This window comes from Mauremys mutica, chromosome 10, assembly GCF_020497125.1.
Source record: "Mauremys mutica isolate MM-2020 ecotype Southern chromosome 10, ASM2049712v1, whole genome shotgun sequence".
NCBI classification, from domain to species: Eukaryota; Metazoa; Chordata; order Testudines; family Geoemydidae; genus Mauremys; species Mauremys mutica.
In genome coordinates, this window is record NC_059081.1 from 29,067,495 (window position 1) to 29,083,119 (window position 15,625).

Below are 15,625 nucleotides of genomic sequence, written 5' to 3' on the forward strand. Positions count from 1 at the left end.
CTTATTATATGTGCCTTTATTGGGGACATGTCTCTCTGTCCTGTCTGCAGTATAAAACCATTTGCCATTACTGACTCTATTCCTGCACTTCTTCACTGTGTGAGGTATTGGTTTCATGCCTTAATAGCACAGATAATACTTCTGATGATCCGTAATTTTATTGGGATTCCATGTTCCAAATTCAACATTAGCTTACAGCGAAATAATGTGACTCAGTTATGTCACCCCATTAAAATTCAGGTCACTTCCCCATAGTTAGGAGACATCTAACAGGAGAATGATCTAAATTTAGGAGTGAAGGCCTCAGTCAAATAAACTGAAATACACTTGCCTACGTAAAGGAGAGCTTAAACAAGGCTATGGCTTAAACAAATGTGACGTGTCAAATTTTAATCACATAAATAACATGTAGCCTAGGCTTGTAAGAATGTCACTGGCACAACAGAACACATTCTTGTAATACACAAGCCTAGTGAGCATAATCATAACCACATTGGCAAAGGCCCAATGACTATACAGCCTCTTACTTTCCAATAGCTAAAGGAACTTTCCTTTAACACAAGTGACAGTGGCCTTATTTTTGGTGATGAAGCTCTGGGGTTCGACTTCCACAGCTGACTGTAGCATCTATATGAGTATGTGACACATTTTATGATGTTCTCTGAAGAAAGTAAGAGAAATAAATGAGGGGCCTGAGGAGACCAGTGGCCTACAATCCCCCTCCCGTCACAAAAAATTCAGGGACTATTAGGGAAAAAAAAAAGAGAGAGAGAGACTATATTCCATCAGCATTTCCCAGATTTAGATCACTAATAGCCACCTGCCCCTCTCCTGTCACTATCATCTGGAGATTAGTGAGAGAAAATGAAGCAAGCCATGCCCTTGCCTCTGATCTGAAGGAATGGCCATTGTAGGGATGGGACAGAGACTGATTGACCACGTTCATCAGGGCAGGAAAGACTAATGATGCTCCTACCACACAATGGCCTGACAAATTAAATACTTGTCTCACACAGAATGCCCCCCTCCCCAATATTCCCCCCTAAATGGAGGGACTCTGTGTCAACCCACATTGGGAGGATCTATTCAAATAAATGGGAATAATTGCAAAGCAAGGTACTACTAAGTGAGAGAGTAAAGGAGGCAGAATTGAGCCGTGTGTGATTTCCCTAATCTCAGAGTATTAAAACTGAAAGCATTTGGAATTTACATAGCAACCTTGGGAGAATATTAGGCATATTAACTCTACCACACAGTGAAGCTACTGTGTATCATTTCTTCTAATACTCAAAAGAAAGAAGCAGCATTGCTCACTGAAGATACTAGCTGTTTTAAGGGTAAATGTGTAGATCATATTCATCTCTTGCTTTCTAAAGTGCCATGTCCACCACTGACACGATATAAAGAAAAATAACGAGTAAACAGTAAAGACCTGCTATCCACATTTGAAGTAATTTCCATACCATAGTGAATATCTTAATTTAAAATGTACTATAATATAAATGAAAATATTCTAACAGTTGTAGATATATCAGGGTGTTTTTTTGTTTGGGGCTTTTGTTCAAGAAAAAAAAAATCAAACCTTAGTATAGACACAGCTTTGTGGATTATTTTAAAGACCCCAGGGATGCAGAAGTACAGTTTATCCAGAGTGTGTTGCTAGGAAACCTTAACATTGGCTAAGTTAATGAGCAGAACATTATTTTACAGTTGAAATAATGTAACAGGCAGATCTAGACCTCATGAATAATCAAACAGGTTAGATAAATAATCCACAGCTTTTCAAATTTAGTATTAAAATATCATATTATACAGGTATTGTATTAGAATAATAAATGATTAAGATTATACATTTTAGGCTATTAATATCAATAGCAGCAGTTAAAGTTAAAGAATACACTGTCTTGTACGTATGTCACTTATTTCTCCCATAGAATTAAGTTTTTGGTTGTGACAACTGCTTTGTCCTTTATATCCCCGCAGTTTGTTTTCTTTTGCACTGAAAAATTAATGGGCCAGATCCTCAGATGGTGCAAATTGGCAAAATCTGGCCCTTAAATGTGGGGGCGAATATATAAAGCATCAATAATTGTGTGTTTCCACTGAGGTAAATTAAGAGGCAAATATTACACAAGGCCAGAACTTCAGCTGATATAAACTGGCTTCACTGAAGCCAAAGTTCCACTGTGTGATATCTTGCTCTCAGCTAGTCCCATTGGGTTCAGCTGTGTCTGGGAGACCTATTAGCAGCTAGTGGAGGTAAAAAGAAAGCTATAGCCATGGGATAAATGGGTTTAGAAAAGTTATGTCCCATCCTCAGACAGGAGTGTTTGAATGCAAAAGGCTAATGCTCAAGCCTTTTAAATAAATAATTAAAAAGGATGTAGTTCCACATGTCCAATAACATTCACAGAACAATGTTACATTACCAGGTTTGCTTAGAAATATTTAGAAAAGCAGCATGATCTAGTGGGTTCTGCATGAGGCTAGGAGCCAAATGCTAATCATGGATCTACCATAGCCTATACCAAGCTGGTGATCCTAGGGCAATTCACTTAAAAGATTCCTATGCAGGTCTGCTTCCCCATCAGTAAATTCTAATATAGTGATTATGATCTTCCTATGCCACAAAGGTGTTCTGAGGACACGTGTGTATTAGCTGTATAGATATGAAAAAATATAGACTACATACATACTATGCATTAGGCAAGCAAAATCTTCTATTATAGTATTCTACAGTAATAGTATTAGAATATTTTAATTACTGCAGTTGAATGCTGTAGCACATTTTCAAATACACGAGCACTGATTACACAGTTTGCATTTAAAACAGGAAAGAATTAGAGTATACAAATGTTTACTTAATACTTGAAGTTAAGTCTTTGAAACTCTGTCTTTTAATATTAGATGTTCATCCTAATATTTTCTGGTTAATAGCTGTATATTTGTGGGGGTGGGGTGCACACATGGGGCCTGGCACAAGTAATATAATGGAGAAACTCAGATTTTCTTCATTTAAGAGCAGTAACTGGGTTCTGACAGACTGATTTTGCCTGAATGTGTTTCATAACAGATATATAAACATATTTCTCAATTTATTGCTGTAACAATGAAATATTTGCTGTCCAATAATCTTCATTACAACCTTTTTCTGACTACAAGGAACACTGACAGTTCAGAAATAATCCACATATGCAAGACATCTGCTTTGATAATGAATGATATAAAGAAATTCTGCTTGTTAATAGTTCAAAAACTTATTATGGTCAGTGTTTATTTAAACAGTAAATATCCCCAAGTGCCCAAGATAAAGGTTTATGATTTTCCATGAAGACCTGGGTTTTTGAATCTCTAAACTGCTAAGAGCTAGCTAATTCAGATTCCCAGGAATATTTTCTTAAATGAAGCTTCACTGCCTAGAAGTTAAGCTTAACAACATCATCCCTCCCCTTCTCTCCAAATTATGTTGCACAGACTGCATTTGCTGATGGATTAATTCAATGTGACCAAGGCAATACCCTCTGTCAAGTGGGAAAACATTGTGTAAACCAAAATGATCAAAGGCCCTGGAATATCTGGAGCATCTCATACAAAGATACTTCACTTCAACTTTTCTAAAAGATTCTCTGCAGTTAATGAATCCATGTGAGAGGATTGTATCAGAACTATTACAGCAGGAAGGATATGACAACACTCATGTTTTGCATGCAGATATAGTCTTATCTGCATTGCAGATTGCTATTTAATGTGTCAGATGGAGATTAAAAATATGCTTAGATAAAAGCTGCATCTCCTGAAGCTTAAATATAATATTTTCAATTTTATAATAAATTAGTCATTTTATTTTCAATTAGTAGCTGAAATTCCAGCAAATATTCAAAACAGACCAGGTAATTTTAATTAGGTTTTACATTTTTAAAATACAAAGAATATTGTGTTCGCCTACACTTTCTAAGCATTAGATATTTTCGAAGTTACATACAAAAATTAGAAAAGGATTAAAGATTTAAAGCTCCACATTTCATTTCCATTTCCCAAATCTACAGTGCTTAGTAATAAGCTTTAATTTCATGAGTCAAATAATAAAAATTGGAGTAGGTTAAAATTACAGAACTATTGATTCCTGCTGCACACTATGTGAATAAACTTGGCAAGAGGACTCCTCTCCCCCAGGCCAAAGAGTAACAGCAAAAACTGCTTTTCACTATTGCAATGTCAGGGCAGCAGCAGCCCATTTGATGTACACCAAACCCCAACACATGGAAATGACTGGTAGATTGTGTAGTCATAGATCCACCCATCTTTCCTGTGGCCCACCCCCATTCCTGCTGGGGTGTACTAAAACTGTGCTCAGCAGCATATAAGACAAACAGATTCTCTGTGTGCACACATGCTTTTTGCATCCTGCCCATTTCTATGGTGTGGAATCTCATGCTTTTTGGTGTGTGTAGGGCTTTCTGCAACCCAAACCTGGGTCAGAGGATCTGAGCCAAAGTGAACAAAAAGTAGCCCTATGTTGTGTGTATGTGTTCTATATATTAGCTGTTCCTTTGTACAATTCATAGATTTACACTGTTTATATCCTATCAGATTTACAATTCTTTCAGCTGTCATGCTTTATCATGAGCCAAATGTAAATAAAAATATAACTGAGCTGCCATATATCAAAGAGCAGAAATGGATGAAAAATAAGAAAATTTAAGCCAGATTTCAGGACAAACTTCCTAATGATGGAATTGTGGAATAACCTTCCAAGATTACCAGAATAGTCATCTTCCCTATCGTTTGAGACATTTAAAGTTCATGGCTAATAACTGCCATTTTGGACAGGTCTCTCAGGTGTTCAAATTCCTAGCCTTTCACGAGGAGGCATGGGTGCTTGGGGACAAATTCAGAAAGGTACTTAAATGCCTAACTGCCTCATTAGTCCATCATCATTAGTCTTAAGTCCATCATCTAGGTCAGCGGTTCTCAAACTTTTTTTTCCCCTGCAGACCACTTGAAAATTGCTGAGGGTCTCGGCGGACCACTTAATGACCTTTCCAAATGTTGTTTGTACCGTTAGTTAACTATTGTAAAGTGCTTTGGATAAAATATATAAATAAAAAAGACAAAACATTTTTTGTTCTACAAATAAAAGCACACAACTCGCATTTTAATATCAGTAGTCTTACATTTCTAATGCGATGGATGTGCCCTCTCTCCTCCACCATGGCAGCCACAGAGCTGTGGCTGGGAAAGAGGGCCATCTCTCCCTAGCAGCCACAGCCCTGGAGCTGAGAAAAGTCCCCTCATTCTCTGGCCGCCACAGCACTGCACATCCCAAATTCCTCTCACCCTACTGCCCCCTCCCACCTGTCCCCATTTCCCCCAAAGCCACCACCTCACCTTACAGGTGCATCTTCTCTAGAGTCCAGGCACCTAATTAGCGGAGCCACGCCTGTGCAGTTCCACTAATTAGGTGTGTGGCTTTTCATTCTCTCATGTGCAGCCGCCCAGGCGTGCACCTTAGAGGGAACTATCCGTGGACCACCTGAATGGAGCTCACGGACAACAGTTTGAGAACCTCTGATCTAGGCACCATTGACATACTCAAAACCACAAGCTGTTGCCTGCACCACCACTCCCCACCCTGGTGGGTCAGCATTTGCAAAGGCACCTAAGCCCTAATGCTACCCCACAGCTGATCAGCTGCTTGGAAGTCCAGCACAAGCAGAAGCCCTCACTGTTCCAAAACTCGGGGGCGGGTTGTTTCGGTGGGGCAGCGCTCAGGGTTTGGGGTTTTTTTGCTGCTTGGGGCAGCAAAAAAGTTAGAGCCGGCCCTGTCCAGGTGTGGGGGTACAATACATTTATATGGTGGCATGATGATATTTTCTGTCTTATCTATCCCGTTCCTAATGGTTTCTAACACAGTTAGCTTTTTTTGACTGCTACTGCACACTGAGCCAAACTATCCACAATGATTCCAAGATTTCTCTCTCTTTCTCTCTTTAGTGGTTACAGCTAATTTTGATCCCATCATTTTGTATGTATAATTGGGATGATGTTCCCCCATGTGCATTACTTTGCACTTAACACTGAATTTTGCCAGTTTGATGCCCAGTCACCCAGTTTTGTAAGATTCCTTTGTAATTCTTCAGAATCTTCTTTGAACTTAACTATCTTGAGTAATTTTGTATCATATGCAAAATTTTTCCATCTCACTGTTTACCCCTTTCTCCAGATCATTGATGAATATTTGAACAGTACAGATCCCTAGGGGACACCGCGATTTCCCTCTCTCCATTCAGAAAACAGATAATTTATTCCTACCCTTTGTTTCCTGTCTTTTTAGCCAGTTACTGATTCATGAGAGGACCCCCAGGCAAATGTGTGTAAATAAAAGTCTTTAACAGTCAGGAAAAAACAAAACAGTGGATTTGACATGGTAGAAATGACTGCGTGCACGCGCGCGCGCGCGCACACACACACACGACTTGATTAACAAGGACACTGGTGAACCCAAACCAGTTGTCATAGGTCTCCTCCCCCACTTGGAGATTTTGGGTTCCAAGATGGGGACCTGCATGGGCTCCTCTAAACTAATCCTAGTCTAGATCCGGTTCTGCTGCCACCAGTTAAGTTTAAAGTGGGTAACGCACTGCCTGTCCCCAAAACTTCCCCTGGGGAACCCAGATTCAAACCCCTTGAATCTTACCAGAGAGAGAGAAACAGCCAGTTCCCCTCCCCTCCTTCCCCCTCTCCAGCCTGCTCTGGAGAGATTACACACCGAGTCAAATCCTTGACTCAACACAAAGAGGGACTCACCTCCCCCTCCCCTTCCCTTGAAATGCAACCAAGAGAAGAATCAATCAAGTCCTAAAAAGAAAAGAGTTTATTAAAAAAACAAAAAGAAAGTACACTATCTCTGTAATACCAGGATGGAACAATACACAGAGTCTAACTTATAAACCTGGAGAGATTTCTCCCTCCCCCTTTCTTTCTCAGTAAAAGCAAAAGTAACAGCAACAGAAATAAAGATATTCCTTGAGCAAAACACACAATTGCGAATGTAGAAATAAACTTATAATACTAGTTCGCCTTGTTAACACTTACTAGCCTGAATAGATGAACAATACTGCAAAAATCTTGGAGGACTTGAAAAGGTGTCTGGACTCCCTTAGCTCCAAAGAGAAACTCCTCTCAAACAAAAACCACAGAAAAAAACTTCCCTCCACAGAGATTTGAAATTATCTTGTCCCTGATTGGTCCTCTGGTCAGGTGTTCATCAGGTACTGCTTGTTAACCCTTTACAGGTAAAAGAGACCTTAACCCTTAACTAACTGTTTATGACACCAGTGGAAACAGGTAACTGAACGTGTGCACTAAAGAGATCTGCCCAAGTGTCCCTTTTCATGGCCAGGACATAGGCACCCTGATCTAGCAGTTAGGAACATGGTCCAGGAGAGCCATGTTCAGGTTACCAGGAATCAGGCAGAAGCCAGTTGCACTAATCTGGACTGAGTCACCCAAGGTCAGGATACCTAGAATCAGGCAGATCAGAGTCTATAGCAGCAGGTAAGGGGTCCAAGCAGCAGCCAGATGGAGCCCAGTTGTGCAGACAGCTCTCTCATACTCTTTGGGTTTAAATACAAAGCCCGGCCCAAGCAGAGATCCCAGTGTTCCTTCAATCAGGGATTAAGGTAGGCCTTGCCTGATTAGTTTCATGGTCTCTCTGGGTGGTCAGTTGGTAGTGAGCTGCTGAGTGAGAGCAGAGACAGACAGTTAATTGGGAACCATGTTGACCATGGTTAAAAGCATGTGGGGTTATGACATGACCTGCTGCTGTGTAAGATGACTCTGGGGGAGATACTATCTGACTCAAAGAGAGTAGGTAAAGCTTGCTGCACTTACCCTGAGAGGCCTCAATTGCTCAAACAAACCTCTGTAAAACCTCAAGCAGGAACTCCTATTCCTATTGAATTTTTAGTACATGATTTTTATTACACGTGGAAAAAATGTAAGTGAGAAATAGAGTTTCTTGATTTGCTGACAAGGCATACAAGGAAACATTTCAACATCTGTCTCAAGGTTAGAGAGTTCTGTGTGGTGCAGAGAGTAATCTGGTTGCTTAGCAACTTCAGTTGCTTAAATTAGCTAGATCTGTCCAAATAGGTTGGGAAAGAACAAGAGGGAGGGTAAGCTATAGAGGTGTCCCTCTACAGCAAAGATACATGCAGCATCCTACAGATCACTGCAGAACCTCTATGCCCATCTTTGCAGCTGGCTGGTAACTGCATCTTCAAACTGCAGATCCTGCGGCAACAAAGCATTGGTTGGGAGGTGTTAGGAAGGGGAAGGCCTACAAAGCCCACTCCTGCTATCACTAGAGAGAAGAGGGAGTGCTCTATCTTTGGTGAGTCTCTCATGAAGCTGTTTCTACTGCCACACAGAAGAAAAATTGAGCTCACCACTGGCCACCAGATAGTGGGAGGAGCAAGAGTGACACCTCAGAGCCACGTGTACTACCAGAGACCGGGGGCTACTTTCACCTTCCTCTCTCAGACTTTTGTAGATTCTGTGAACAGCTGTAAATTCTGTAGTCTAGCCCAGTGCTTCTCAAAGCCGGTCTGCCGCTTGTTCAGGGAAAGCCCCTGGTGGTTCAGGCTGGTTTGTTTACCTGCCGCATCTGCAGGTTTGGCCGATCGTGGCTCTCACTGGCCGCTATTTGCTGCTCCAGGTCAATGGGGGCTGTGGGAAGCGGCGTGGGCCAAGGGATGTGCCGGCCGTCCTTCCCAAAGCCCCCATTGGCCTGGAGCGGCAAACCGCAGCCAGTGGGAGCCGCGATGCGCCAAAACTGCAGATGCGGCAGGTAAACAAACCAGCCTGAACCGCCAGGGGCTTTCCCTGAACAAGCGGCTGCTTGACTTTGAGAAGCACTTGGCTAGCCCTATTTCTATTTCAGTGACTGCAGGACTGCTGAGTGCTATAGGCTCTATGTGTACACTAGAGTGTGCTTCAAATAGCAATGCATATTTGGAATGCGGGGAGAGTATTAAGGGGCCTGGAATTTATCTTTCCCAAGTAAATAAAACCTGCTTAATACTCCAATAGCACACAGATAAATTCCAACTTGGTTTTTGGAAGGTAACTCACATGTAAAATATTCAATATTTTTTCCACTTATAAAATACACTAAAACATTGATTTTTATCTCTCTTCTTGCTTCAGTTGGTTACTCTCTTCCTTTATTATGAGGTGGCAGAGGCCTCTGTGGTTTGGGGCTAGTATTAAGCCCCCAGGCAAATATCTAAAATTGTATTTACAAACAAGCCAAATTCAGCCATTTGACCTATAGTGAAGGCGCTTTTGAAAGTTCCACCTGTAGTGACATTGCCTTTACTATCAAGTGACCTAGGTTCAGTGTTTCAAAATCACGACTGAAACTTGCAGGGTGCCTCAAGACAAATTGGCTCATTTGTGCCAGATTAAAATTTTATATCTATATATGCAAGCTACCACCACCTCCCCCCACTACGTTAACCTTCTTAATATCTGCATTTTAGACGATAGACTGACACCTAGGCAGTCTTTATGTTATGGTTGGTACATTACCAAGCATATTGTCAAGGTTTCAAAAATAAATAGTAATAATAATTTTGCTCTGAGCTGAAGAACCAGCATGCCATAGCATTTTCAGCATAGTTAGTGCTTTATACTATCGTTGTCAGTGATCTCTCAAAGTCAAGGATGATCTTTCACAGGTTTTATTTTTTCCATAGGTCCTTCGGTGACTGAGGACTCGGATTCTTGAGTCACAGGTCCACTGGCAGACATTGCAGGTGGTGTTGGAAGACCGGCTTGGGCCACAATCGCTGCCCACATATCATGTCTGTCAGCGAATGTTTGGATTTCTTTTGCTTTGTCCTCCCACCATTTGTTTTTGATATCTTGGATCCTCCTTTGAACTCCAGCTTTGAGCTGATGGAAAGAGCTCTGCTTCTGATGACTGGATAGTGATTGATTTTGCCAGTCACAGGAAGCTTTTCTCTTCTGGTTCAAAAGGGCTGTAATCTCAGTGTTGTTGTTGTCGTCAAACCAGTCCTGATGATGGCAGATAGCAAGGCCAATGGATTCCTCGCAAACCTCATGGATGGTCTGTTTTAGGGCTTCCCAGTCTTCTTTGGCACTTGTGTTGTCATCTCCAGGTGTGCGTAGGGCCAGTTTTTCACTGAGGAGCATTTGGAAGTGCTCTTGGTGCACTGAGGATTGAAGTCTTTGGATGTTGTATTGCCATCTATGTGATTTGGCTTGTTTTCTATGTTTTGGTGCAATCCTGATGGACATGACTGACCTCATCACATGGTGGCCAGTCCAGCAATTGTCACCTCCTCTAATGACACGGGTGATTTAAACACTCCTAGGTCCTGCGTTCTTATAATGACATAGTCTAAGATGCCACTGTTTTGAGCGGCAGTGTTGCCAAGTTGTTTTGTATGTGTCATTTTGTCTGAAGATTGTGTTTGTGATCACAAGGTATTCTGCACATTTGCTGAGTAAAAGGAAGCCACTCAAATTGGTCTTGCCCACTCCTTCCTTCCCAATGGTGCTACTCCATATGTTAGAATCTTGGCCAACTCTTGTGTTAAAGTCTCCTAAGAGGATTATCTGATCTGTTTCTGGAATGGATGACAAAATTTTATCAAGGTCAGTATAGAAGAATTCTTTCTGTTCTTCAGCTTCAAGAGTTGGTGCATATGCACTGATGATAGTGGCAAATGATTTATTGTCCAATTGGATGCGTTTAGGTCTTTCACTTTTCATGCCTTAGCATTTGCAGCATAGTTAGTACTTTATATTGTATATGGACCTGCAATACTGTATCAGCTACACTGAGGAATTCATATTGCCTGCTGGTATCAGAAAATAGGGGGATTGTGGGGAAAGGAAAGAAAAGCAACAGACTTGCATCCTCTCATTCGTCTTTGTCAAAGCTGATTCCCCACTCCGGGGCTTCGAGTGCAGAAGCGGGGGGAGGGGGGTACCCTCTAGCCCTTTCACCCCCTCTCTCCCCTGAGGAAGAGCTGAGAAAGACAAAGGAAATCAGCTGTTGCCATCAGCTAATTTAAACATGTGCACAAACCTCTTAGACACAAAAAATCCAATTCTGTTCTTAAAAAAGGTAAATTATATTAATTAAAAGAAAGAAAAATACATCTGTGAGCTCAGGCTATTGCTAGATTTAGAGGGAAAAAAACTACAAGGATTAAGCATTAAGAATAGCTTTCTTGAGGTCCAGCTTAAAGGTTAAAGGCAAAACAAAAGCACCTGGGGTTAGCACAGAAATCCACAAGCCATGAAGGAATAAACCTAATCGCGTCTTCCTAGACATTTCCTGATCTACTTACATATCTGGGTTTTAAATAAGTAGTTTCTAGGTCTGATACCGATGAATTTTCATACCTGGCCCAAGCTTCTTACAGCATCTCTCTGCCTTGTCCTCTCTCTCTGGGAGAACAGCCACAGACAAACAAAAAGGGAATAGTTTTTCAACTTTAAAAAGTTCTAGTCTTCCCATTGGCTCATTTGGCCAGATGTCCACTCACTTCCTTTTACATATGCATAGCAATGAGACTTTTTAACTCTTTACAGATCGAGCAATTAGAGAACAGCTACTAAGAGGTATTATATAGCTAGTGGCTGGCTGGGTGTCCCTAAAAGGGAGCTCCCTGCCTTCCCCTCATTTATCACAATCTCATACTGAAATTCTGCAAGCTGTTTGCAAGGGACCATGTAAAGGTAGTTTTATAGAGCCAGTTAGGAACCAGAACTTCAGACTTTAAAAACAAAATATTTTGGACTAAAGCTGAAAAATTGAGATTTTCTATGAAAAAAAATTTGTTTTGATTCAGGACCATCAAAATGTTTCATTTTGCTTAAATTAGACTCAGTTATATAACTATACATATAAACTATATAAATGTTACCAGGCTGAATACAAATCAGTTATATTTTATATTATAATTCAAAAATAAGGCCTAATTTCAGAATGAAATGTTATCTAGATTATGAATGTCATGATATGACAGTATTAAATTACTGATTCAACTTTAATAATATAAAGTCAAAACAGAACATTGACTTTTTGTTTTAAATTGGAACAAAATAAAATCATTGAAGTTTCAGAATTTCCTGTGGAACATGAATTCCAAGTACTGACCAGCTCTAGGTCTAAGCCTTCTATTTCCAATAGTCCATTAATCTTACTGTTGTTCAGGAGAGGGAGGTGAGATTGTTCTGCTTCCCTTTCTCCACGTTGGAGTTGAGGAAGGAAGCCTGTTCTTCCTCCTTGCCACTCTATATGGAGAATGGAAACAGCAGGATGCTGCACTTCAGACAAGGCCAAGAATAAGGGAGCTACTGAGTGACTGCTTCCCAAAGGCCATGAGAAAGGCTAGCATTGTGGGACCGCTAGGTAAGAGGTTGGAAGATCTCTAAGGCCTTGCAAAGCCCAGAGGAGATCTGAACAAGCTCTTCATTCCTGCTCATGCATATTCAGGGGTTTCAGAGAGAGGGGATGTGTGGAGCAGCAGGTAGAGGAACACCTAGCTCCTGCATGGAAGCAGTGAGGAGGGATAGGGAGCGGTGTCCCAAATGACAATTTGGAAGCAGTGAGGAGGGATAGGGAGCGGTGTCCCAAATGACAATTTAAGCATTAATGTAAAACATTCTTCCCTAATCAGAATAGAAATACACTGTGCATTGAAAAACACATTGCAACTGAATTTTGTTGCTAAAAGTAGTGTGGGATTAGTAATAATTACTATATTTTATTACAGAAAAGAGAAGAAAATCCAAGATCAAAGTTTAACAGCAATAAAGTAATGATGTGGTTTTTAAAAAAAAAAAAAAACAAATATTAAAGCCTAATTAACTCTTGGCCTCCTATCCCCAGGCACTAGCAAAGCTACTTATTTCTGATAACATTTATAAAGATAATGCTTTTGTTTATTTTGTTGATTGCAGTGGTTTCTGCCTATAAAATTTCTATGATTTAATATATAATAGAAGAACAACCAAAATGCATGTAGGACCAAAGTTCGATATCAGCACCTTTATGCAGGCTACTTGTTACTAATTTACATGCTTCATAGTTGGAAGTCATCTTCCAGAACTTTCAGGAATGCCTTTCCATCCAGGGAAACAGAGTTAACAACTAACTGAACCCAGCTTTCAAATAATTTGTCTAGATCAGGATGCCTTCTTTTACACGCCTAGGCTCACACTCTGGAAACTTTAACACAGCACTCACATTTGGAAACTGGGCTGCAATGGTAAGTCATTTGCTGAAATCCAGACTTCTGTAACAAATCCGTGGTTGTACAGTATGTACTCCAGCTGCACTGCACATTTGTGATAAAGTGGACAAAATCCCAGTCTTTTGTTCCAGCTATAGGGTCCCTGGGTCGGGACCCAGAGTAGTGGGTGAGCCTGGGTCTGCCGAGGAGCACTGGGGATACTACAGTGCTGGGCAGGGTAGTGGAGCTCTTGGCTGACCATGGCCAGACTAAGGCCTGGAAGCAAGGGCAGGGAAGGTGCTAGGGCTATGGGGGAAGTGGCCCAGGGAAAATAGGCAGCTGGAATAGGATAAGGGGCAGTAAATGGCTGCCAGCTATAGGGTCCCTGGGTTGGGACCCAGAGTAGTGGGTGGGCCTGGGTCTCCCCTCCCCTTTACTGCTACTTGCCAATGAGGAGAGTGGCCTAAATCCAGACTGCAGTTTGCCCCTGAAGCCAGGGGCTAGAGATTGCAGTTAGCCACTGAGGCAAGTGGCAGGACTGAGGACCGTCTATCCTGCAAAGAGGGGGGAGAGTACAGCTGGAGGGCAGTGTCCCGAAGAGGATGCCCTGGTCTGGGAATAACGTGGGTCTAGATGGTGGAGACAGTGGAGGAAGTGAAAGTAATGGCAAGTGAGACACAGATAGTAAAAGGCACCCTGGTGGTCCAAGAGTATTCATTCCTAGCACGACCTGCAGGAAGTGCTGCAGCAGTGAGTCGGCACCGTTACAGTTTAGAAAACATGATCTATGAGGAAATATTTTTAAAATTGTGTTTGTTTAGTCTTGAGAAGTTTGGGAGGGGGACATAACAGTTTAAGTACATAAAAGGTTATAAGGAGGAGGGTGAAAAAATATTCACATTAACCTTTGAGTATAAGACAAGAATCAATGAACTTAAATTGCAGCAAAGAAGGTTTAGGTTGGATATTAGGAAAACCTTCCTGTCAGGGTACTTTAGCACTGGAATGAATTGTCTAGGGAGGTTGTGGAATCTCCATCACTTGAGGTTTTTAAGAACAGGTTAGACAAACACCTGTCAGGAATGGTCCAGTTATTATTTAGTCCTGCCTTGAGTGTAGGGAACTGGACTAGATGACCTATTGAGGTCCCTTCCAGTCCTACACTTCTACGATTCTATTTTATTGGGAACACAAACACAGGCTACAGCCCATGGGACCCAGAAGATGAAGTGCATTCAGAATTTAATCTGCATTATATCTAGGTTGCTACCAAGTATCTGAAGAGGTATAGTGTATAGCTGTCTAGTGTGGGAACAATTACACAATGAATTTATGATTTAATGGATAACATGCTTTCTGTGTCTCAGATACCCTGTATATGATGCTGAATTAATTTATGAGCAAGTAGTTCAGACTTCATTTTAATGCTTTCATTAAAAATGCAGGATTGGTAGAATGTATTTTCTCAACTTATGTTGAAGATGAAGTCTGTTTTAATGGTCGTATTTTCATTCTTACTCCACGCTTATTAGCATAACAAAGGTTAAAGGAGAAACAGCACAACATTAATATATGCTTATGGCAAAAGTTTCTAAGAACAGAAACTAGAGCAAATAAGGATGGAACTGCAAACCATTTCCATTCTAGTCTAAGGCAGGCAATCCAGTTTACCATTAATGAGGATACTGGCATAGCTATGTCTCCCATTCTGACACATTAGAGACACACACTGCTTTTTTTACTCTATATCAGATTTCAGATGAAAGTAAATTTGTGTAAACTAATAGCTTTATAGATGAAAATGTGCCTTCCATTTCTTATTTTTAGAGGGAATCAGGCTTATTGTGTAGACATGGTATATTTAAGGGAGAGGGATAGCTCAGTGGTTTGAGCATTAGCCTGCTAAACCTAGGGTTACGAGGTCAATCATTGAGGGGGCCATTTAGGAAACTGGGGTAAAAATCTGTCTGGGGATTGGTCCTGCTTTGAGCAGGGGGTTGGACTAGATGACCTCCTGAGGTCCCTTCCAACCCTGTAATTCTGTGGTTCTAAGTTACTGTATGTTGCACAGTGCCACATAACTGCTCTGTGACAAATTAATAAACAAGAAAAGGTGTGGAAAAGCAAGTTTTCAGTAAGGACTGGAGAAATGTAGCATGTGTTAAATTACTTTAAAAATATCATCTTGGATACTTGCAAAACAGAACTTTGAGATTCACAATTTTTATGCCTCTTCTCCTAATTGAATAAGTTACATAAAATCTTATAAGTAGCCTTAAACATTACAAGCTAAAGGGCTTAAATCCTCCAGACACTTTATGACCTTACAAGAGAGATGAGTATATTTG

The 15,625-nt window shown here is 40.9% G+C and overlaps 1 protein-coding gene across 4 annotated transcripts in view; it reads right to left on the reverse strand.

The window, feature by feature from the left end:
- Positions 1 to 15,625, reverse strand: part of LOC123343391 — a 55,982-nt gene that overhangs the window by 22,930 nt on the left and 17,427 nt on the right. For 2 of the 4 annotated variants that reach the window (XM_044978506.1, XM_044978505.1), the window contains exon 2: positions 9,650 to 10,658. The exons of 1 other annotated variant lie outside the window; for it this stretch is intronic. In XM_044978506.1, the coding sequence (XP_044834441.1) occupies positions 9,724 to 10,338 (615 nt within the window). In that variant the 5' untranslated portion in view covers positions 10,339 to 10,658 and the 3' untranslated portion in view covers positions 9,650 to 9,723. Of the gene's footprint in view, positions 1 to 7,614; positions 7,738 to 9,649; positions 10,659 to 15,625 lie in introns of those variants that run through there. One more of the 4 variants, XR_006572221.1, reaches the window with a different exon arrangement.